This window comes from Sciurus vulgaris, assembly GCF_902686455.1.
Source record: "Sciurus vulgaris genome assembly, chromosome: 4".
NCBI lineage: Eukaryota > Metazoa > Chordata > Mammalia > Rodentia > Sciuridae > Sciurus > Sciurus vulgaris.
This window is the reverse complement of record NC_136464.1, coordinates 27,419,372-27,445,097: the sequence shown is the minus strand read 5'-3', so window position 1 is coordinate 27,445,097 and position 25,726 is coordinate 27,419,372. Positions and strand designations below refer to the sequence as shown.

Genomic DNA, 25,726 nt, shown 5'->3' with positions numbered 1-25,726 from the left:
AGTCGTCGAAGACCTCTGGGTTCAATCCCCAGTACCACCACCACAACAAAAAATGTAATAGCTTAGTAGTTTAGAAGAAAATTCCTAAGGTAGATCCCTAAGGTAGGTTTAGGCAAGGAGAAAGTTTTAAAAATGCAGATGCCTTGAAAACAAAGCATAGAATGTTAAGATATTGTGAGTGAGAAACCGAAATAAGGGTCAAAGTGTTGCTGTGTGTGTGTGTGTGTGCGCGCACGCGCGCACGCACATGCATAGAGTGAAAGAAGGGTCACCACAGGTGACAGCAGCTTAGTGCCCAGCATCCTAGAGCCCTTCCACAGTCCCCATTTGAGGATAGATGAGTAGGTGGTTGATGGGAGGTCTTCCCTGAAAAAGAAACCTTCGTTCTTTGGCATAAAGAATGAAGAGCCACCAAGTTGGTTTTGACCTCTTAGAACAGGCTCGTCAGTAAAGAACCAGGTCTGAACAATCAAGCTTTATTTTTACAAAACTGAAGAGTAGCATGTCTCAACAGCTGGCCTGAGGTAGGGCTAGCTCAGAACTCACTCAAAACTGCTAGGTTCCTTTTGTCCTTTCTTGGCTTCAAAGCAAAACTAGGTCACGTTGTTCCAGGAATGAGCTCACAGCCCTAAGAGGTTGGTCAAAGGTGGATTCTGAGGACTGGCTGGTGCCAGCAGGGGTACTGGCAGCCTCACCTCTCCTTCTAGGGAAGGACAGAAAGAGCCAGCTGCGTAGCTGGAGTGCCCCACCTCACTCTGTGGCTGCCACAGCCCTATGAAGACATGGTGGCAGGATTGGCCTTCCCAGGCTAGGTCCTTGCTCTGGTCAGATGGGTGCAAGGCCTGGGTTCAGCTGCATTCTCCCAGGGCAGCAGGTCCTGTGCCTCCACTGGATCTTTGGGTAAGCCATGGCCTCTAGCTTCAGATGCCTGAACACTGTAGCCACAAGTCTAGGAGCACAGTAGGGGTGGTGGGAGGAGGTATCACTGCGCCCTCCAGGCAAAAGAGGTCCCTGAGTAGCTGACTCCCCTGGCCGGCAGGCAGGGTGGCCTGTCATGGGTTTTGAAAGTCCAGGACGTGGAGGTTGTAAGACAGCGCAGCATAGAGATGCTTGGTGGTGAACCGCAGGCAGTATACCGGGCTGCTGAGAGGGGTAGATGTCAGCGGGAAGGCCTGGAAGGGAGATCACATGAAGGTGTAAGAACTTCCCAAGTGGGAAATGGGGATTTCCCTAATTTAGTATCAGGCCCAATGAAACAGGAACATGTGTCATTGTAGGCTTCCTCCAGCCCTCCCTAGGCATGTCCTTGGCCATATCACCTCCTCCCAGATGTGTCCCATAATGAGTCCTGGCATCCCAGAGGCATGAGGTGGGCAAGATACTTACATGCAGGCAGGCCCTCTGTCGCCGGTCCCATAGCCGCACGACACCATAGTAGGAGGAACCTGTGGCCAGCAGGTGGTTGCCATCTGTCTGCAGGCAGTACAGGGTGCTGTCATGTGGTTCTTCCCACTCCATGACACATTTTCTGTCCAGGAAGAGGAGACACAGGGAGGTTCAGTGCCCACCCAGCTTCCTCAGAGTCCTGGAAGAGCTGCAGAGTAAGGGGTATGGAGCCATTCTGGGCTGGAAGAGAGATTCTTTAGTGACCAAACTTAAGTAGAAGGTGTCCTCTTTAAAGGACACTCTCTAAGCCCTGGCCACAGAGCAGACCCCTTGTATGTGTTTTCACATGGTGCAGCTGCATGTCATAGAACTCATGAGGGGGAGAATAAGGGCCTTAACGAAGGCTGGGGCAGGATACTGAGGGACAGTACCTGGTGGCCAGGGAGACTCTGAGAAATGCCTGTCCTAATCAGGGCTTGTTGGCCACAGGGTATAGTCTAAGTCTGATGTGACCTTACCAGCCCCTTCCTTCCCAGCTCCTGACAGGATTCTCTGTGCCTGTCCCACGGGCTGACCCAGGACTGGAGGGAGGACTGGGATGGGCACTGGGCTCCCACCATGTATCCTCCCCTGCTAGCACACTCACCGGACACTAGTGCGGAGGTCCCAGTAACGAACATAGGTGTCATAGCCACAGGACAGCAGTGTAGAAGGGGTCTCATACATGACGTCTAGCACCCCAGCCCCTGGGGGAAAGTCACTGCCCAGGTGTGTCATCAGCTGCCCACTGGGGAGAGGCAGGGCACAGGGTGAGAGGCTGCCCCACCTTGGCTGCGTGGCTGTGCATTCTCTCACCCTGCAGCTGGCATCAGGCCTTGCAGATGTACAGCCCTCCCTCCTCTGCAAGGAGACTCCCACCGGCACCCGTGCCCACCCCTCCCCCAACATCCCAGCCTCCAGCTGAAGCCTCAATGGGACTGACACAGCAGCCCTGCTGCCACACCTGCACTGCCCGCTCACCACCCAGCCGCTCCTTCTCAGGGCAGTGAATGGCCTTGCTGAAGGGGTCGGCCCCCCTCACGTGTGCACACTTGGTTACTTTATACTCCTTGATCCTGCAGGTCATGCAGTTCTGAGCTGCCTGAGACCAATGCCTTAATTCCTGCCTGTAATCTGGGGCTCAAACCTCATTGGGGATAAAGACCACACAAAGGGAGAAGGGGAGTCCCAGGAGATGTTAAAACAAGTAAACACCTTTGTGTCCGAGGAGAGAAATCGCTGAGAAAGCAGCTTAGCATGCTGGTCCCTGGTGTTCCCGGCCCTCTGGCCCCCAGCCTGGGGCTAGCACGCCTCTGTGATCACAGCCCCCAGCCTGCTGGGCTCCAGCCTGCTCCCCCACCCTCGCCCCACCCGGTGGCCAGGAGCAGATTACTGAGAAGAACAATTTCTTTGTGACTGTGTAATTCCCTCCGTGACCGCGGCAGTGGGCAGACCCTTTGCCCCATGCCAGACCCCTAGCAACCATGTAGGGGGGCCTCCTGGCCCTAGCAACTACCCTTCAACATCAAGTGCACCCGCTAATCCCTGTGGCTAGGGGATGGGTGGAAGTATTGAGTTTCTGCAGAATGTTGGGGGAATGAAGAAGGCACTCTGGGCCAGATGCCTCTACTTCCTTTACCCATGAGATGCTGGACCCTCCTTCCTGGCATGACAGGGAAAACAAGGCCATGAACTCACCACAGGGGCACTCAGGTAAGAGGCCTGGGCATGGGGTAGAGAGGACTTCATGGCCCCAGCAGTGTTCAGCAAAGAGCTTGAGTCAGATAAGGTGGCCAGCCATATGTCCAAAGGCAGACTTTTGCCCCAGGCCTCCCTCCTCACCTATGACACTGACCTTCAACCGTCCTACTCCCCAAGGGAGCCTCCATCTTCTCTAAAGGCTGAAGTCATTGAAGGAGGCCGGGGGTTCCCTTTCGCCATCCAGCCTTTCCCTATGAGCCCCAGCAAGGAGCACTGCTGCTGTCCAGTGTAGGTTAGGCCCCAACTCTCTCCCTGTGACCCCAGCCTCCTTCGGAAAGAAGTTCTTATCTTCCTAGTGGCCCTGTGCGAGGCTGGGGAGAAAACAGGCCTGTCTTGGGCATTCCTGAAAGGGGGCAGGTAGAAAGGCTGCCCAGATCAGCATCCCCTAGAAGTCACTGACCTTGCTCCCAGAGCAGCCCTGTCTTCCCAGTTGGGCCACCAGCCCATGTCACACTAGGCAGGACAGAGTCTATTGTGGGGTGGGGAATGGGGATTTCGCTCTTTCCTTCTCACAGGTACACACATACATTGTGCACACCAGTTGAAGGCTGTTGTACTCCACAATTCTCTCCTTCCAGATTTGGGGGCCCTGCCCCCTCCATTAGTGAGGCCATAAGGAATGACTGAGGTGCTCTCCCCTTTAATCTATAGAAGTAATTTCATGTTTGTCTGTTTGAAATAGAAGATGAAAGGCGGAGAACGAGCAGAGTGGAGCCCAGCTCAGCACTACCTACCCACCCTGGTCCTGGGGTTCAGAGGGGAGGAGAACAAGGCACCCACAGGGCTAGGCAGGGTCAGCAGTGCAAAGGGGAACATCTGAACTGGGATGCCAGCTGGGGCCCTGCCTCGGCATCAGAGCTGCCACTGATAAGTACAGAACAGGCCAGGGACTCCTATCCTTTGGGAGAGTCCCAAGGGCCCAGTAAGTGCCAGCCTGGCCTGGCCTGGCCTGGCCTGGCCTGGCCAGGGGCTGAAGAGTTGCTTTCTGCTGTGTTCTCTTGATTCTCTGAAATGGCCACACACACTTTAAATGGGCCAATAAAAAGATACAATTTCTTTTGCCTCTGGACTCAAGACCCTCAAGGCTCTGTTGTGCAGTGCCTGTGAGGTTAAGTTCAGAGCATAAACTGACACACCAGGCTCTGGGAAATGGCCTGGTCTCTTCAAATAGCAGCCCAGCAGTGCCATTGGAGCCCTGCTGGGGCTTTGATTTGGGAAAACAAACAGAAATGGCACCATGGGTTCTTTGTGGCCCCCACCCCAAGCCCAATTTAACTAGAAAACTCTAGCTCAACTGCTCTGGTGGAGAGACTGGCCCGACAATAGCCCCGAACTTTGAGGGGAGGGGGACAAAACAAGCTGTCTGTCTCCTCACCCCTCCTCCTGGGCTCCTTTTTTTACTGCAAGTGTGTTCTTGTAAAAACGATTAGATTGCAATTTGTATAACGTGGTGACCCCCAAATTCAGACATTTCACCCCTTTTCTCTGTAAAGAATGTTAAGAATGCTTCTCAGCCTCTCACTGTGGGGGGTTGGGGGTGCAGAGCTTTGGCTGTCGCACACTTGTGTGGGAACAGGGCTACCCCTCAGAGCCCTGGGCCAAGACAGGAGCAGGGGCCCAGTCTGTCACTATAGAGGGCCAGACAAAAAGTCCATTCCCTTCCAACTTTGGACAAAGCCTGAACCTCCAGGAGCCACTGAGGGCTGGGGGGCCTCCACACCCCAGCCTCCCCAAGCCTTATTCCAGCAATTCTCTCTCGACCCAGGGAAAGATAAAGACAGATGGGGCCGCCTGCCTGCGTGAGCCTGATGAATGAGGCAGGCTAGGGAGGGGTAGCCTGAAGGAGACCCATTGCCCTAGCCTGGGCTGTGTGCTGCTTCTCCTGGGAGCCCCAGGTACCTGAGCAGGGAAAAGGAGAGTGTGGCCACAACCTTGAGTGGTTTCTTAAAAGAAAATCAGGTCCCCCTGGCCTAACTCACCCTGCCCTAGTGATTCTGCTGCACCTGAAGGTAGAAGGGAGGAACTGCTGCCAGTCAGAGAGGAGGGAAACTTAAAACATCCATCACTCTTTGTGGGGACAGCTAACTGTAAGCAGGTAATGTCCCTGAACATCCTAAGGTCCATCTGGGGGAGATCCTGAGTGCCAAGTTAGAAGGCAGTGCCCTGCTTCAGTCTTATCTCAGCCTGTTCACCCCTACCCTGGCCCTAGCACCTGCCACAGGCCTCCCATGCTAGAGTACTCTCAGCCAGCGCTGGCTCCATCTCCCAGCCCACATCTAATACTGTTTTCCAGCCATGTTTAACATACTGGGTTCCTGAAGGCACTTCCTCTGGTACTCATCCCTGCTTCTGTTTGCATGTAAGGACATCTCTTTGGCATGTGCTACCCTGAAGTACAGCAATGGATTTTGGGGGGAGAGGATGAAGTTTATCTTCTTACATCTCTGCTCTCCAGAGGACAAATGGCTTGAAGGTATAACAGCTGTGCAGGTTACTGAGGAGCAGAGTAGCTACCACACAACGGCTCAGGAAGGTTCCTCTGTGTGCCCTGCGCTGTGGAGTGCCTCACACAGACTAGCCCATGTGATCCTCTAACCAGGTCTAGGAAGTGTCGTAACTCATTTTCTAGATGAGCAAACTAAGGCTCAGAAGTTATACTCCTAGTAAACAGTCACGTCAGGTCTGAGCTCTCTGGAGCACACATTTTAGCTGTGATATTTCTCCTGGGCAATGCGCCTACTCTGTCACAGTGCCCTCAATGTCCTCTGTTCAGCTGCACAGTTGGACCTGCCCCAAAAGACACACACACCCAGGGCTACCTGCAAGCCTCATCTGTGCTTTGCAGGATTCTCCACCTCCCAGGTACCCAGAGGCTGGCCCTCCAGTGGGGTAAGTGACAGAATCAAAGAAACATCCCAAACATGACAATGGAGGAGTGGAAATGAGGAAGAGCCTGTGGAAGCTTCATTGGCCCCAGCCTCTTCAGGTAAGAGGGGAAAGGCTCTTCCAAGCACATGGCTTCTCACATGCATGTATGTGTGTGTGCACACACCCTAGTACCCACCACACACACGTGTTCAGACACAGTGGCTCAAAGGCCAGGCAGCCCACTTTGTACTGCTAACAAGGGGATCATAATTACAGGAAGGGACAGCCGGGCAGATAAAAGGATACAAAATTTCAACATCTGTTGCCATAAAGGGATAAGGAGAAGTGAAATGCAAAGTATCAGTTTGGTGTCAGCAGGCAGAGGGCCAATTTCAAAGAGTTTAGGGAGACAGAGGAGACAAGAAAGAAAAAGGAAAGGGGGGAGAGAGGAAGAAATTACAGGGTTCCTTAAAGAGGTAAAGAAAAAAAGAATGAAAAAAGCCGTCAGTAATACTTTCAAAGGAGAAGGCAGGTACTTAAAAGAAGGGCAATTCCCGTAATCAGCCTGACTGAGGGCCAGGTCCCTGCGCAGGGAGGGGGCAGAGGGCCAGGGGCAAAGACAAAGTCACACCTGGGTAGGATAGGCACAGATGGCACCCTCAGAGCAGGGGCGCTCAGATTGCCCATTGCCTTCTGTAGCTAGGTGCCCCTTGCCATTCCAAATGCCATTAGATGTCCCATGTTAATATCCTGTGCTCATGCAAGAAGACCAAGATGTGTTCCCAGCTCAGAGGGGCAGATAGGTCAGGTCATACCTGTGGACAACCAACCTTTATGAATGTGCCCACAAGTTGCACAGTGGAAGAGGCCATTAATTCCAGCCACAGGGTCAGATCAAGGAGGGCTTCAATGGGGCACTGTTCATATTGACACATGAGCAGGCTTCCTTATGTGGAGTGTTCATGGAGTCAGCCTGAGCAAAGGCTATGTGGGAATACAGAGCATATGTTAGGATGGGTGCCCTGCCCTATTGAGAAGAGATTTAGGGGCTTTGAGATGAAAATGAAGAGAACAGGATGACCCCAGCTCAAAGGAGAGCAAGATACAGGGGATGTGCAAGAGCATAGTATATACAGGGCAGCAGTACCCAGATGAGGACTCGGCCCCGGAGTAGCCAAGTCACCAAAACCCCCCTGCCCCTTCCCTACTCTACAGTTCTCGGAATGACTTAGGGATCTAGCTGGCCCCACTGTGATGCCCTTCAGGTCTGGGATCACAAGCCTTTTCATCTTGAAGCTCACCTGCAGACAGCCATGGGCGGGGGGAAGGTATGCCCTGCTGTCAGCACCAATGCTAGATATAGTTCAGATGCTCCTTGACAAAAAAGGCAAACCCCCAGCAAAAGCACACCCATGGGGGACAAGTGATGCCTGGCTATCAGACCCACACAGACCTTCCAGCCACTGAGAGGTGTACCTACACAATCAGGGCCCAGTCAAGGGCCCTGGTGAAATGCGGGAAGAGATGACATGGCAGATCTTGATTCCTCTAGGCCTCAAGGAACTTTGGCACAGTTCCTTTAGGCCTCACAGGGCCAACCTAGGGCTACTTCAGTGATTGCTTATCACCCAAGTCCACCAAGATGGAGGTGTGGGAGTTACTGGCACTTGAGGGTTGAAAACTAGTCCTGAAGACCATTGACCATCAGAAACGGGAACCTTCAGCAGCATCTAAAGCTTGGGTAAAAGGGTTTCATCTTTCTCATTTAGACAGGTTAGAAATCCCCTGTCCTCAGGCCCGGGCTCCATGGTGCCCAGCCTAGAAGAGGGGGAGAGGGAAAAGGGTACAGCCAAGCTCCTTGCCATCTAGACAATGGCTGTGTGCTGTTCTTCCACCCCACCCTGCTTTAGTCCATATGGAAAATAGTCCCTAGAAGGTTTGTTGTTGTTGTTGTTTGTGTACCAGGGATTGAACTCAGGGGCACTTGATCACTGAGCTACATCCCCATCGTATTTTATATTTTATTTAGAGACAGTCTCACTGAGCTGCTTAATGCCTTGCTTTTGCTGAGGCTGGCTTTGAACTCACCATCCTCCCGCCTCATCCTGGGATTACAGGCGTGCACCACCACGCCTGGTCCTAGAGGTTTTGATGGAATGAGGGATTGAGGGAGCCAGGAGGACACTGAAAGGGGTCTCCAGAGTCACTCAGTGTGTAGGCTGCCTGAGGACGGGTATCTGAGATGCACAGGTGTGGGCTATGGCTCCATAGGTGAGAAAGCTGGTGCCCTGCAGGGTGCCTGCCCCTTGAAGGGTGTCCTAGCCCCCACCATCCTGAGGGCAGCCTAGATGCTCAGAATACAACTGTCCCTGCAGGATGCCCCCTCCACTCAAGTCACAGCATACACATGAAAGAAAATCCAGGAGCTGCTCAGGTTTCAGTGGTGACAGCTTAAAAGCAAAGAATCCAGCCAGAGCAGCACACCACCACCGAGTCCTGCCGGCAGTGCTGCTCCACCTCGCAGGTCGCTTGTCAGTCAGGCTTTGGTGTTATTGAAAGATCAAACTGGGTCCTGCCTGGTCATTACCTTAATCCTATTTTCTACATGGCTTTATTATCTGCTTGGGCTTCTCTGGGAAAGACAGCTCTGGAGAGTCATCCCCCATTCATTTCCTCCCATGGAAAGCGGGCTCCTGCAGCAGGGCATCTCCCCTCACTCCCTGAACGGTTTGGTCCTTCAGTCCCCGCTGAGGACAGGAGATGTTTATACAAGTCCCAGTTCCTCCCAGGGTGATCCTGCCACATGCAGAGCCGACAGGCCAGCCAGGGGACGGAGTGGCTGAGTCTTGTCTGACTTCAGTAAGAATCAAGGCTGCAGCTCTCCTGTGCCCATTTTCATTCAGCTTCATTCTGGATGCAGTAATGACCAGTGTTTATGGCTGCTGAGGTCTGGGGAGAATGACATTCAAAGAGTTGATGCTGTCCCCTTCAAGGTAACCAGGCAGCTCAAAGTCAACCCAGCCTTCAAGATGATGCTGGGCCATGGTGGTACACCTAGCTCACATGGTCCAGTTGTGTGCCATCCTCCACCCAGGCAGGGGGATGCTAACTAAGCCTAAGACTCAATGACATGACTAAATGAAACTGGCTTTTGGCAGAAGTACCCATCTGTGATCCACAGCCTTCCTGGCAAGAGCTTTTTTGTGTGTGTGCCATGAGGTTAGCAGTTTTCTTTTCCCTTCCACTGGTCGCAATGTCGCAGGTATTTTGAGGATTTAAAGGCTAGGCCTCCACAAACTCCAAGGTATTATTATGGAAATAGCTGTGGGTGGGGAGGAGGAGGGAAGGAGACACAGCCTGAACTGGTTGAGTGTCCCTGAGGTGGGGCACTTTGTCACAATAACTGTTCATACTAGTTCTGTTAGGTAGAAATAATTAGTTCCCATTTTTTAAGTTCCCACTGAAGCCCAGAGAGGCTCAAGATCACAGACCTAGTAAGTGGTGGAGTAGTTCTGGAAAACAGCTCTGTCTGGCCACACAGCAAAGCTCCCTGCAAAGCTCCTCACAGCTTCCAAGCCCATGGCCCTGGTCCTGACGTGCTTCTTCCCACTAGAGAGGGCTCCTGGCTCAGCTTCGTTTAGAAGGAAGAAGGACCAGTGGCAAGAGCTTAGGGGTAAACTCAGGAACAAGTTTCACAGCCTGCAGGATGCCAACATCTCGAGGGCTTGACCCCCAAGTTTTAGCTAGGCTGGTGACGGTGTAACATGACCATTGGCTACACCAACAAAAGTAGATCTAAGATGAGGGAGGTGATAGCACCTGCCACTCACCAGACAGCACCTGATCTATTCAGTACTCAGAGGGATGAAAGCAGATTACTCAGGGATCCTTTCAGATAACAGTGGTCCAGGAGCAGGCATGATCCCAACACTATCCCAGCTATCCTCAGATTCACGCTTCTTCGCCACACCCTGCCCTTGTCCCTGCTGTTGCCAGTGTGCAATGGAAGCTGGCTCTTCCCCAGGCCAGGAAGGTGAACTGTCATTGGTCCTGCCTTCCCTTTGCCAGGGCTTGGTTTACGGTGAGCACTGGAACACAATTTTGGCTACTAGATTTAAGAAGTCTGCTCAGGGGCCCTAGCAAAGGCTTCTTCATCTTAAAAAGGGGTCCAGGCAGGGATATGTCCGCTTCCTTCCTTCTTTCCTTTGAGTGTTGCCTGATGAATTATCAGAGTTTCTCTAAACCAATCTGAAACTAGGGGCAAAAGCCACTGTGACTAGGGCAGCATAGCAGAAAGCTGAGTGAATATAGATAGACATTTATGGCCTCTGACTACTGAACCCATCAACCCTGGAACCACCCAACTTCCACTCCTTGTCATCTAGGATCATAATAATTCCATTATTGCTTGAGCCATTTTAAATTAGGTCTTTGTTACTTATAGTCAAACTCTATGGCTAATTGATCTACTGTGTCCATGAGGGAAAACTGGAGAACCTAGAATTTTTCTTCTGGAAAATAGGACCCTGGAAGAGCAGAAGCAATTCAGGTATCTACATCCTATCCTACAAGGGAGAGGGTCAGCCTACTTGTTCAGGACCACAGTTCTAGGAAGCAAATGGCCTTGATGAAGGGTAGGCATCCTAACACCCAGAGCTATTCGGAGATGCAGTGTGCTGTTTGGGGATGTACTGTTTTTCATCCCTGTTCATGGATGGCCATCAGAAGATAATGTTAAAAGATAAACCATCTTTAATTAAAATATTTTGTGTTAAAATCTTTTGGAAAGATTGATGACAGGATGGGCTTTTCAGAAAGAAGACTTTGTGAATACTTCTCCAGGGAGGTGGAGAAAAGAAGACAAAGCTAGATGAACCAGAGGAGGAGGCTGGCAAGAAACACACCTTCACTGCTACTATAAATTTTGGCATTTAAAAACTCAGGGCTAAGCTGTGCATGGTGGCACATGCCTGTAATTCCAGTGGCTTGGGAGGCTGAGACAAGAAGATCACAAATTCAAAGACAGCCTCAACAAAAGCAAGGTGCTAAGCAACTCAGTGATACCCTGTCTCTAAATAAAATAAAATAGGGCTGGGGTTGTGGCTCAGTGGTCAAGTGCCCGAGTTCAATCCCCAGTACCTGCACAAAAAAACAAAACAAAAAAACCCTTAGGGCTAAAACTATAGAACCAACCTAGGTGTCCATCAACACATGAATGGATAAAGAAAATGAAATTATGTCATTCACAGGAAAATGGATGGAACTTGAGAATATAAGGTTAAGTAAAATAAGTCAAACTCAGAAGGTCAAGGGTCATGTGTTTCCTCTCATATGTGGAAACTAGAGAGGAAAAAGGAAAAGAAAGGAGAGTTCATGAGATCTCATGAAAACTGAAAGATCAATAGAGTACAGGAAAGAGACCAGGAGGAGGGAAGGGAAAAGGAAAATACTGGGGAATGATATTGGCCAAATTATTGTTATACTGTGTGCACGTAAGAATATATAACAACAAATCCCACCATTATGTACAATTATTATGCATCAATAAAAAATATGGGGAGGGGGACCTCAGGGCTAGCTTAAAAGTCTTCAAACTTAACACCAAAGGTATAATCAAGAAAAAAAGGTTGATATTTGGACTGCATCAAAATTTAAAATCTGTTCTGCAGAAGATGCATTAAACTAAAAAGACAAGCTACAGATTAGGAGAAGATTTTGCAAATGACATGTCTAGAATGTATAAAGAATGCTCAGAACTCGATAGTAAAAAAAAAAAAAAAAAAAAAAGCAAACAATCCAGTGGTCCAAAGACATGGACAAACATTTTGCTAATAAGCAGAACATGCAAATAAACACATGGAAATATGTTCAACATCATAAGCTACTAGCAAAACTACAGTTAAAACCAGGATGAGGTGTCATAACTATTATACAACAGCTAAAATAAAAAATAGCGACGATACCAAATACTGGTAAAAATGTAAAGAATCTCTTGTACATTGCTGGTAGAAATGTAAAATGGTACTGATACTCTGAAAAATAGTTTGACAGATAAAAACTAAACATACACTTATCAAACAACCCAGCATTTGTACTCCCTCACATTTAAGAAAATGTGCACCCACAAAACTAGAAATCCATATGTAGCAAAATGAAATTAAATCCCTATCTCTCACCCTGCACAAAACTCAACTCAAAAATGGAACAAGGACCTAGGAATTAGACCAGAGACCCTGTGCCTGCTAGAAGAAAAAGTATGCTCAGATCTCTATCATGTCAGCTTAGGAAATGAATTCCTCAACAAGACTCCTAAAATGCAAGATGTAAAATTAAGAATCAATAAATGAGATGGTATTAAACTAAAAAGTTTCTTCACAGCAAAGGAAACAAGAACATGAAGAGAGAACCTACAGAACAGGAGAAAATATTTGCCACCTGCGCCTCAGATATGGCAATAATCTCCAGGACATATAAAGAACTCAAAAAACTTAACACCAAAAAAAAAAAAAAAACCAAACAAATAACCCAATCAGTAAATGGGCAAAGGAACTGAACAGAGACTTCACAGAAGAAATATGATTTGTCAACAAATATATGAAAAAATGTTCAACATCTCTAGCAATTAGAGAAAAGTAAATTAAAACTACACTGAGATTTCATCTTCCTCTAGTCAGAATGACAATTATCAAGAATACAAGTAACAATAGATGTTGGCAAGGATGTGGTGGAAAAAGGTACACTCATATACTGTTGGTGGGACTGCAAAATGGTGCATCCACTCTGGAAAGCCGTATAGAGATTCCTCAGAAAACTTAGAATGAAACTAAGATTTGATCCAGTTACCCCACTCCTTGGCATATCCCCAAAGGACTGAAAATCAGCATACTATAATGTGCAGCCACATCAGTGTTTATAGCAGTTCAATTCATAATAGCTAAGCTATGGAACGAACCTAGATGCCCTTCAACAGATGAGTGAATAAAGGAAATGTGGTACACATACACAATGGAATATTACTCAGCTATAAAGCAGAATGAAATTATGGCATTTGCAAGTATATGGATGGAACTGGAGACTATCATCCTAAATGAAATAAGCCAATCCCCAAAAGTCAAAGGCCGAATGTTCTCTGATATGCAGATGCTAACACACAATAAGGGAGGAGGGAATAGAAGTTCATTGGATTAGACAAAGGTGAATGAAGGGAGGGGAAGGGGGATAGGAATAGGAAAGATAGAATGAATCAGACATAACTTTCTTTTGTTCGTATATGAGTACACAACCAGTGTAACTCCACATGGTGTACAACAAGAAGAATGGGAAATTATACTACATCTATGTATAATATGTCAAAATACATTCTTCTGTCACATGTAACTAAAAAGAACAAATTAAAAATTTTAAAAAATGTGCACCCACATAAACACCTATACATAAATGTTAACAGCTTTATCTGCAATAGTCAAAAAATTAAAACAACCCAAATGTACTTCAAAGGGGTGATGTTCTTTAATGGGGAAAGAAACTTGGGTGCATCCGCACCATGGAACACTACTCAGAAAAAAGAGGAAATAAGCTACTGATCCATGTAGTGCTGAATTTTTTAAAGAACCAATCCCAAAAGATGACATACTGTGAGATTCCATTTATGTGACTTCAAAATGATAAAATTAGAAAGATGGAGAACACAATTGGTTCTAGTAGTTATAGACAAGAGGGAATGGATGAGGGGAAGATAAGTGTGACTGTGAAGGGCTGGATGAGGGATGTTTGAGCTAATGGAACAGATAGTTCTGTATGTTGACTGTGGGAGTGAGCATATGGATCTTCACATGTGATGAACTGCATAGAATTATACATATAGTCACAATGAGCACAATCTAAATAAAGGACTGCGGATTGTGCCCATGCCAATTCCCTCGTTTTGACAGTATACTATGTTATGGAAGATGTTAATGAGTATCTAAGTCACCTTTGTAACTCTATGCATATGTAATTATTTCAAAATACAAGGATTTTTTAAAACAACAGAATGTTAGATAATCAGATGGGACAGTATCAAGCCTGCCAAAGCAAGGAAAAACCTGGATGTATTTTAATTGTTCTGTATAATTGTTTTTATAGGTTCTATAGGCCACCTCCAAAATTCCTTTTACAAAAATCATCTGAGGATAAATGGGATTTTATGTAGTCATGTAGCCAGTAACTCCTAAGAGAAGATGATATAATTCCAAATTGTTACCACAAATTCTATATGAAATTATTCCCTTGTTATAAATTACTTCAGTTGTCTCCTGCATCTGACTCCCAATGACTCCACATGAGAAGAGACCACAGTGGAGGTTGTCAGTAGGTTCGGGCCAGAATCTTCCCCAGCCTCCTCCCCAGGACCTCGGCCAACTGAGGCAGGGCTGGCTCTGCAAGCTCTTTCCTTTGTCTCCCCAGCTGTTCTCCCACCTCCCACTGGATGCCATGGTGGGCTCAGGAATCTTACCTGTTGAGGTCCCAGATTCTCAGGGGTGAGAAGTGCCCACAACAAGCTGTCCCTGTCACAAAAGAGCTGCCAAACAAAAAGAGAGCAGAGTTAGATCTGGCTTGTCAGAACTTGTGGCAGAAATGGCTACACAATGGAAAATGCAGGGCTTACTTCCCGGGATGGTGGAGTTAATCCAGAGTGAGAAGCATCTGAGAGTGATCAGAGCAGTCATGGGACGACAGCAAGGAGAGGCAAGGCTGCAGATTCCCAGGGCTGCCTGGCCAGAGGACCCTGGGGTTCAATCATAGTAGAGTCTACTACTCCCACTGGGTTAGGTGGCCTCTGCCCACCATAAAAATAGACCTCTAGATATCCCACTCTGGGCCCAAGGGAGAAGCCTGTCAGGCTGCAGTTGTAAACTGAGAGTACAATGTCACAGTCCCGGAAAGCCTCTTGGGAGCATGCAATTGGGGACTGGTGGATGATGCCCTAGTCAGAGGCAAGGGTGACTGGATCATTCCTGAATAGTTTAAGAACTGAGGGAACCTGGCAATATGGGATAAGCATGGGACAGGTGTAAATGCACCAAAGTGAGAAAAAGACAAAGAGGAAAGGTAAGTAAATCCCACAGATAAGTTTATGCTAGTACACAGGCTGGGCATGTGAGGGAACTGGCAGTCAGGGGAGTGTTATGTGAGTCAGGAAAAGTCCTCCAAAGATAGGGCCCAACACTGCCAAGATGCAGGTGAAAAGAAGTATGCTGGTCATGTTTTTCTGAGCATCTCTTAAACCCCTAAAGACTCAACATGTACAATCTGCATAGTTTCATTTTAAGTGGAGATGTGAACTGTGTGGGAAGGATCAGTGTAATGAGCGAGTTGTCCATAGTGCTAGGACTAGAATTTGAACCTATGAACCAGACCAGTCCTTTCAGAATTTGGCAGTAGCAGCACACAAGGGGTAGGGGGGTTGCCTTCAGGAAACCCAGGCTTGAAAACCTAAGGACAAACTGGAAAATTAAAAGCAATTGTGTCATTCAGGGGCTCAGGGATGGGCCATGTCTCTACATGTTTTATATGGGGGAAGAGAGACTGGACATACTAATGACACATTGGCAGTGTGGGGCAGGACCCCAGCACCTGTGCTCCCTACTCCCAAGCATGTCAGTGAGAGATGGATTTCCACCGGGAGGACTGAAGAAAACAGTGGCCCGGGGTTGGACAGGGGAGCTGGCTGCTGTTGCCGATAAGGGGATGTTAGGACAGGCATTAGTCAAGTTGCTGGTTTACCATCAAAATTGTATGACCAGGGCTGGGACATAACTCAGTTGGTAGAATGCTTGCCTTGCAAGCACAAGTCCTAGGTTCAATCCCCAGCACCATTTAAAAAAAAAAAAAAAATTTGCAGGGCCAGTGTGGCTTGTGTCAAGTTGATAACAAAGCCATATGACACCCAGGGCTCTCTTGCCTCTAGCCAAGACTTCCTCCAGGGTCATGCTCCACCATCCCAGCTTCCTCTTGACCTACAGGATTGCCAGCAGCCACTATACTGTAGAGCAGCAGTGCCAAAACAGCCATTCCTGCCATGCCCCAGGCAACTCCCAGCCTAGGAAGCATCCACTGGACACTGAAGAGTCAAACTACAAAATCAAGAGGCAGGACCCTCACCTCCCTCCTAGCACGTTTTTCTCTTCATGTAATTCAGTAATAACTAGTAAACCAATTACCTTAGGATGGAAACATAGTAGCCACTTGGAAATCATTGGAGCAGGCAATTGGGCTCTCCAGACTTTCAAGGAGTGGGGGCCAGGTAGAGGGCGCCAGCACAGACAGACAGACATCTTAAGGAGGCCTACAGCAGGCCTCTGGTTGGCCACAGGCCTAAATTAGTGTCAAGGTAAGTCAATGGTAGGTAGGGACAGAACTTTAATCCCTGCCACACCCACAGCTTTGACCTCCCTGCAGGCAGGGGTGGGGTGGGGATGCAGATACCTTTCCCAGGAAATCCTGTCCTCTACTCACTCATCCCTACCCTTGACCATCTGCCACCAAAAGGAGGGCCCTGCATCTTCATATCCTATGAAGGGCTTTCTTAATTGCCTGGACATGACACTTATCAATGTTTCTCTCCAAAAGCTATCCTTTCCTCTTGCCTAGCCTCTGTGAAGCAGGAAGGAAAGGAGATAGAGTGTCTTCAAGGGGCTTATGAAGACTTAAGAGTTTAATGAAATATAACATTCAGTTAAAAAAAACCACGTGAGCAATAGTTTAGCATACCCTGAGCCAGGTCCTGCTGAGGGACACCAGGACTCACATCCAAACCAGGGGGACTGCCTGGGGCACCAGGAGTCAGGCTGCCTATAGACACAATCCAGCATACCTGGAACTACTCCCCACTACATGTGGCCATGCTTGCTCTGCACCCCACTTACCAGTTCCCATAGTCATTAGGAAGAATGAGGTAAAAGCCACGGAGCAGCCACATTCAAAATCAGATGATAAAAAAGGGCAAATGCAGTGTTTCAGAGCATGCAACAGATACATGGGGCAGAAGAAGGGAAGGGATCACTACTTGGGCACACCCAAAAGATGCTTCACATCCCAGTGAGCCCATGAGACATAGTCATTGTTCCCACTGTAGAGAGGGAACTGAAACAACAGCCCAACCTCAGGGAACACACCAAGATTCTGTGGCTGAATGTGGGACCTGCTGCACACACACTTGGCACCCTCCATACTGTCCAGAAAGAGTGCTTTGAAGCGAGCTAGTGGGTGGAATTTGTTCCTCACAGGTGGCTTCACTGCCCTCTAAGCTCTTGTGCCCGATGTAACACCGTGGTCTGATCTCCTGCACCCTGGGTGTCAACCTGATGTTAGCACCTATTCTCTCCACATCCCTTACTGTGCTGGGTCCAATGCTAAGCATGTCAACGGTTTTAAGAAATCCAAAAAGCTATGAAATGAAAACACATGCCATTCCTTCCATGGCTTCTCCTGGGGGGCTGTCAGGTGTACTTTGGTGCTTAGCAGTACAAGACCCAGAGGAAGTGCTTCACACAAATCTGTGGCACTGCACGGAAAGGGCCTTCCAGAGCCCAAAACCAACATAGCTCCAGAGTCAGTCATGTGGGCTGAGAAGGTGGTCCCACTGCTGCTTTTTTTTTTTTTTTTCTTTCTTTTTTCTGGTGGTACTAGAGATTGAACTCAGGACCTTGCAAATGCTAGGCAAAGATTCTACCACTGAGCTATATCCTCAGCCCTTTTTATTTTATTTTGACACAGGGTCTCCAAGCTGCCCAAGCTGGCCTCACATTTGTGATCCTCCTGCCTTTATTTGGAGACAGGTTCTCATACGCTAAAGACTGCCTAAGTCTCTAGCGTATCTGGGATCACAGGCATGTGCACTGGGCCCATGCTTGTTGAAGGAATACCCCCAAACTATCAAAGACTGAAACCTGAATGACACATGACTGTCATACATCATTGGGGAGTAAGAAATCCCTCATAAGAATCACAGAAGTATCTAAAACCAGTGTCAACATATGCCCATACATGCTAGACGGTCCAAAAGTCATTCAGACTCCATAAACTATCCTTTTTGGACCAGAAAGTCTTTACCTGAAAGCAGTCTTCTACAATTTCTCATGCTGTCACAGATTTTCCCCAGATTTTCAACCTACTGTACTTGTCCTCTAGCTCAAGCTCAGGTGAGCCTGGCATCACAGAGACCATCATCAGCCCAAGAAGTAGACACAGAAGCCCTCACATCAGAAAAACACCAGGACAATTAGGGGTTCTGTACATAAGTTGAAGAACAGACAGTAACAAGATACTAAAAGAGGAAGAGGAAAGAGAGAGGGAAATTAAAATGAGTTGGGCACAGACAGGTTGAAAGGAAGGTAGATTGCCACTGCTTCTGCATCAGTTTAGATTGTCTTAACAACACTAGTATAATCAGCTCTGCATATCTATGGGTTCTGCCTCCATGAATTCAGCCAACCATTGGTTAAAAACATTCAGGGAAAACGACGACTGCATCTTTACAGAGCATGGCTTTCTTTTCCTCAACAATACTATATAACAGCTATTTACTTAGCACTTACATCATATTAGGAAATAATTTAAAACTGATTTAAAGTATATGGGAGCCAGATGCAGTGGTGTTCACCTGTAATCCCAGAGACTCATGAGCCTGAGGCAAGTTCAAAGCCAGCCGCGGCAATTTAGCAAGGCCCTAAGCAACTTAGTGAGAACCTGTCTCCAAATAAAAAATAAAAAGGGCTGGGGACGTGGCTCAGTGATAAAGTGCCCATGGTTCAATCCCCAGTACCAAAATAAATAAATAAGGTATATGGGAGGATGTGCATGGGTTATATCTGAGTACTACGCCATTTTAAATAAGGGACCTGAATATCCGCAGATTTTGGCATTGATGGGAGGAGGAATCCTAGAACCAAACGCCCAAGAGACTGATGATGACTAATTTATTGAGCACCTACTATGTTCACTAATTTATTGAGCACCTACTATGGAGGTGTTTCAAAAGCACTATTCCACTTAATCCTCCTAACCCTTATTTTATAGATGACCAAACTGAAGCTTAGAGAGGTAATATAACTTACTTTGGCTCACATAAGTAATGAACAGCGGGACTGAAATTGAACCCTGGTCAGTTTGTATTCCAGAGCCCAAGCTATCATATCACTGCTTACCCCTCTTATCTGGGCTACATTTCAAGTTAGTCTTGTTTGTATCCCAACACTACACTGTGCCTAATGCATGACATATTGAAAACTCAAATGCTTATTGAATGAATGAAGCAACAAATGAACAAATGATTTCACCTGAAGAAGAAAGAAGAGCCTGGCTTGGAGGTACAGTGGCAGAAGTGGTGTGATCAGCGACTGTGCCCGTGGCTGGCCTGGAGCCTCCCAGCTGGCCCAGGCCCCAGCAGCCTCTGAACCTGGGCTGACACACTTTGGCAAGGGAGGCCACCAGAGCTGTCACATCATTCACCAACATGCCCATCAAGTGTATTCAGTTCTCTTCAACCCGCATTGGCATTTTAATTACTGTTGGGTAAACTAATTTGTACAAATGAAGGCCAGGCTGCCTAATAGAATATGCAAGCTCTCTGACCTCTGACAGGCACTGACACGAGATACAAAGGCAGCCGAGGAAGGCTTTTTATCTGAGCCTTATTACTCTCTATTACTCCAATTAGTCAGGCTCCACTGCTCCTAATTGGAGGAAAAATTGCAATTAAATCAATTTTTGATGGGCTGCAAGTGGGCTCCTGAACCGCCCTGCTTGTGAAACACTGATATTATAGCAGCAAAGGTCACAGTCCTCATCGGCACCTGGGGGCCCCCCGATTTCCCTTGGTCCCCTCCTTAAATACCTCAAGAAAACCCCTGCCCCTCTATTGGCTTGGCCAGCAAGGGTGGGAAGGAGGGAGTCATTAGAACATGTCAGGTCTCATTGCTGCTGCTGCCATCTGCTAACCTCTGCCACTGACATCATTACAGCGGTAAGTCCCGAAGCATGAATACAGTGCGAAGGTCACACAAACTGGCTAGGGAAAGCCAGGGCAGTGGCTGCAGTGACAGCACAGTGAGGGAGGGACCAGTGGAGGGAGAGCAGGAGGTCAACAGAAGTCAGGAAAGGGAAAGAGAGGCGGGGGCAGGTGAAACTATGAAGCAGCTAGTGCCTGAAATTCAGCCCCACAGGGCACCCTGGGCACCCAGGAGGTGAGGAAACAAATGTGCATGAGAAGGGCAAAAAAGAGACAAAGAAATCTTGTTTTTCTCACGGAAATACCCCCACCTTGCAGCAGAGGACCATCCACCCTGAATGCTTCCACAGACCTGGAAGGTTGCGGGCTATGTTGGTGATGGGGGCCCAGAGCATGCAAATGGGGCCCACTGTCTACAGTGGCATGTCTAGGAAGAGGGGGATTCCAAGAGCTAAATACAACTGTGTTCATCAAACTAAAGGGCACTTCGAGGCCTGTCTGAAACCTGAATGAGTGAAGTTTAAGACAAACAGAACTCCTACTTCACACACAACCAGCATACAATTACCTCAAAGACAGGATGCAGGCAGAAAATATACATTCAGTTTATCCAAGTTCATGGATGACTGGGCCACAATCAGGTAACTGGGGAAGGAGGAAATGCCTTGCCTTCGAGGGGTCAAGACCAAAAACATGGGAGATAAACGATGGTCCATCTACTCAATGGAATAGTACATGGTCATTTACAATGATGTTCTCAATGCCTACAGGCAAGTTACTTATGATGTAGTGCTATAAGAGAAAAAAGTAGGGTCCACACTGCATTGTTACAACTACTTTTCTTTTTTGTTTCTTTTCTTTTTTTCTTTTTCTTTTTTTTTTTTTTTGGCGGTGCTAGGGATTGAACCCAGGGCCTTGTGCTTGCAAGGCAAGCACTCTACCTACCAACTGAACTATATCCCCAGCCCTATTACAACTATTTAAAAAAAAAAAAAAAAAAAAAGTTTGTGCGGCTGGGTGTGGTGGTGCACACCAGTAATCCCAGTGATTCGGGAGGCTGAGGCAGGAAGACTGCAAGTTCAAGACCAGTCTCAGTAACTTAGCAAGGTCCTTAGCAACTTAGTGAGACCCTGTCTCAAAATAAAAAAAATAGAAGGGGTTGGGGATGTGGCTCAGTGGTGAAGCACCCTGGGTTCAATCCCCAATACCAAAAAACAAAAAACAAAAAACAACAACAACAAAAAAAAACAGCCTATGCATAGAAAAAGAAAGAGTGAGAGAAAACACTAAAATGTTTAAAGTAATCGTGATAGGGCAATAGAGTAATAAGTAATTCTTTCCTCTTTTTTCTTTTCCAAATCTTGTTTAATGAGTATTCTGTACTAATTTTAAAAGAGAAAAACACATTATTTACATTTTGTAAGAGAAAACACAATGTACTAGATACTCCTGTCCATAACTCAGGGCCCTCAAGAGCAGGCAGACTAGATAATGAACTGCCTGCTAGAGCCAGTGTCAGCAATGGCCACCCTGACACATCTTGTTCTGAAGTACTGGGACTGACTAGTACCCAAGGTCAGGATAGGAAGCCCCAGATCAGAGGCCAGGTACTCCACCGGCCTCTTCTCCCAGTGGCCCTGGCTAGTAGGGAGCAAGACTGTGAAGACCTGGACCACCTCCCTCTTCAGTTACACACACCTGCCTCATCCTCTCACAGGCCAAGACCATCAAGGACAGAATGGTACAAGGGGATGCCTAGAAGATTAGGGCTGGATAGAGTGGCTGGAGCTCCTGCTGCTTCACCCCTCACCCCACTGCAATTCTAACAAGGCAGGCCCAACAAAGGGCCCCACAGAGGAGTGCAGTCCCACAGCTGGGAAGTGTCTACGGGGAGTCACAAAATGATTCCTCTTCATTTTAACCAATGGTAAATATAAAAGACCCTCGCCCAGGATAGAGAAGAAGTGGTTGGGGCAGAGGCTGTTCTTCCCAGATGTACTCATTTCACTCAAGAATCAGAACGTTGAGCAATGGAGGGACAGAATTAATAGAGAGTGAAAAACATTAAGAAAATAAACAAACAAAAAAAATCCATTACAGTGGAATGACTTATGCTCCTTTTGATCTTTGAATTTAACAAGATGGGCTGGGGACTGCAGGAAGAAGAGTTTCTAAACTGTATTTTCCATTATATGGCCCTGGAACACATGCAATTGCTTGCCCTGTGTGCTTCTGAAAGAAAGAAATGGTGATGTGTCCCAGGGCTAAAGGAAACACTGACCAGGGCAGACTTCCTAAGAAATGACAACATGACATTCACAAAACCAGATACCCAAAAAGAAGCATGGAAAAAGACTATACATGGTCATTATTTGCAGACAATATAACTTTATCTAGAAAATGCAATAGATTCAATGAAAAAAAGTAATTTAAACTAATCCCAGGGTTGGATGAGATGGCAGACATGTGGCATGAATAGCAGAAAGGAGTACAAGTATGGGTTCTTGGCTTTGCCACCTAATTACTAGGTGATTTTAGGCAAGTTATTTTACCTCTCTGAAGTCCAGTGCTATGGGTTCAATGTGTTCTGAGTGTCCCCTAAGGGTTCATGTGTTGAAATTTAATCCCCATTGTGAGGTATTCAGAAGGTGGAGACTTAACCCAAGTCCAGTGTTTAGAGAGGAGGCCTTTGGGAGGTGGTGAGAATTAGATAAGGTTATCAGGGTGCAGTGCCCATGACTGAGTCCTGGAGGCTTTATAAGAAGAGAGAACTACAGACAGACGTACCAGAGCAGACACAATGGCACAGCTGCATGCTCCCTATCTCTTGGAAGGCGATGCCTTGTACCAGCTCAGGACTCTGCCAGCAAGAAGGCCATTATTAGATGTGGCTCATCAACCTTGGATCTCTAGAACCTTGAGCCAAAATGAATCTCTTTTCTCCATAAAGTTACTCAGCCTCACATATTTTGTTATTACAAGAGAAAAATAGACAAATGCATCTAGGAATAACAATAGTATCTAGACATACACTTGTAAAAATTCTTGGGGATAAATGCTTAGAACAGTGTATGGCATATTACAAACACCCACAGACACACCAGCAAAAAATAATTAAAAATGTAAACATATATTCACAGAAAGAATTTAAAAAAAATTTTTTTGTAGTTATAAATAAGACAGCATGCCTCTATTTTATTTGCTTATTTTTGTATGTGGTGCTAAGGATCGAACTCAGTGCCTCACACTTGCTAGGCAAGCACTCTGCCGCTGAGCCCCAGCCGCAGCCCCTCACAAAAAGAATTTTAAAGCTATAAAATAGTCAAGAAAAAAATTTTAAAAAAGACCATGAGGCACAGTAGCATAAGCCTGTAATCCAAGTGACTTGGAGGGTCACGAGTTTGAGGCCAGCCACAGCAAGGTAGTGAGACTCTCTCTCAAAAACTAATAAAAAAGAAAATATCCACATATAAAACACATAAGACTTTACTAAAGGACATAAATAATTGAATAATTGAAGAAATGTATCATGTTTCTAGATGGGAAGTTTCAAGATTATAGGACTGTCAGTTTTCCTCTAATCAATCTACAAACTCAATATAGTCCTATCTAACCAAGATTTTTTATTTAATTGATTGATTCTAAAATTCATCTGGAAGAAGAAAAGTGTAAGAATAACCCAGACATATTTGAAAAAGAACAATGAGAAAGTTACTCTACCAGATCAAAACATAGTGTAAAGCTATAGTATGACTTTCATGCTAGAGTAGATAGATCAGTGGATCAGAATAAAGAATCCAGAACCACACCCATGTATTTGTGGAGAATCAGATCTTAAATGTGACCTTTAGAGAGTGGATAAAAAATGAAACTAGTCAATAAATGATACAGATCACTGAATATACATGTGAAAAAAAAAAAGGAAATTAGAGCCTTACCTCCCAGAAAATATTAATTCCAGATGGACTCAGGAAATAAACATTTTTTTTAAATTCCATGAAAAATCATGAAAGTTATAGTAAAATAATTTTATAATCTCAAGAAGATATTAATCAAATATAAAACTCTGAGCTATAAAGGTAATGATGATAGAATTAACCTTCAAGTAACAGAAACTTCTGCACAACAGAAGTCATCATAACCAACCAGCTGAAAGGCATTACCATATATGAGATAGTCAAAAGATTAATATAATACAGATTGTATAAAGAGATCTTATAAATCATGGGGGGAAAGTAGCTAAAGGGACAAAAAAGTGAATCTGCAATTTACAGAAAAAAATATACATGGTCCGCTGGGCATGGTTACACATGCCTGTAATTCCAGCAGGCCTGGGAGGCTGAGGCAGGAGGATCATAAGTTCAAAGCAGCCTCAGCAACTTAGTGAGGCCCTGTCTCAAAAGAGAAAAATAAAAAGGGTTAGGGGTGTGTCTCAGTGGTTATGCTCGCCTGGGTTCAATCCCCCATAGCCCTCTCCCAAATTATTTATATATAAACATGTGAATAGTATTAAATCTATAGTAACCAAAGGATTACAAATCAGAAAAACAACAAAAATCATTACGATCCTTACAGACATGCTTGGTACTGTTCTAAACACTTTCCATAGAGTAGTTCATTTAACTCTCAAAACATTCCTACATATCTGATAATATTTTTCTAGCTATGATAATGGTATTAAGATTACATTTAAAAGTATCGCTGTCTTTCAGAGGATACACTAAAATATATCTGATTTGTTTTAAGATAATATAGGAGGGCCTGCTGATACTGTTACATTTTTAATTGCTTAAAGAAAAATTAAGTCCTACAAGGGTTAAGATTTATTTAAGTCTTCATTTGTTCAAAAGTCTCTTTTTGGTTTGTAACTCTAATTAAACAAACTAAAAAAGAGAGATAATATGGGAGGAGACAGATGGAAGTATTAGTGAAGCAAGAATAGCCAAGGGTTGGAAATTATTCTGTTTTTCTATATTTTGAAATTTTCTATAATAAGCAAGTTTTTTAAGGTCACTATGATGTATATAACCAATGTTATCCCCTTTTATGGATGAGGACATTGAGGAACAGAGAGGTTCAATAAACTCATCAAGGTCACACAACTAGGAAGAGGACTCACCTCTTAATCACTATTCTATACCTACTCCCTAAATCAGATATCACTTTTTTAACCTTTCAGGATGGCAAAATTTTTCAAAAACTTGATATTACTCATTACTGATAAATGAGAGGAAATAGGTAATTGTACACACAATTTGTAATTAAACAATCTAACATAGCAAAACTAGAAAGCAATTTGGCAGCATCTAAGAATTTGTAAGTAGCCAGGCATGGCAGTGCAGGCCTGTAATTCCAGCTACTTGGGAGGCTGAGGCAGGAGGATAATAAGTTTGAGGTCAGCCTGGACAACTTAGTGAGACCCTGTCTCAAAATGAAAAATAAAAAGTATTGGGAATATAGCTTAGAGTTAGAGCTCTCTTGGGTCCAATCCCTAGTGCCCCAAGAAAAGAAAGAAAAGAAAAAGAAAAACATGTAAGTACATTTTCCCCTCAATCCATGTCCCTCTCAGTATCTTTCCTAGAAAAATACCTGACCATAGGCATCACTAGGTAAGTACACAGATGTTTCACAAAGGGTTGTTTATTATAGTAGAACACTGGAAACCACCCGAGTGCCCATCAA

At 46.0% G+C, this 25,726-nt stretch overlaps 1 protein-coding gene across 4 annotated transcripts in view; it reads right to left on the bottom strand.

The window, feature by feature from the left end:
• Positions 1 to 455: 455 nt before the first annotated feature.
• The window catches only part of FBXW4 (F-box and WD repeat domain containing 4), an 82,185-nt gene continuing 56,914 nt past the window's right edge, over positions 456 to 25,726 (bottom strand). For all 4 annotated transcript variants that reach the window (XM_079137953.1, XM_079137952.1, XM_079137955.1 and 1 more), the window contains 4 exons: positions 14,549 to 14,614; positions 2,033 to 2,173; positions 1,387 to 1,528; positions 456 to 1,172 (listed from right to left, as the gene is read on the bottom strand). In XM_079137953.1, coding sequence (XP_078994079.1) covers positions 1,053 to 1,172; positions 1,387 to 1,528; positions 2,033 to 2,173; positions 14,549 to 14,614 — 469 coding nt within the window. In that variant the 3' untranslated portion in view covers positions 456 to 1,052. The remainder of the gene's footprint in view (positions 1,173 to 1,386; positions 1,529 to 2,032; positions 2,174 to 14,548; positions 14,615 to 25,726) is intronic.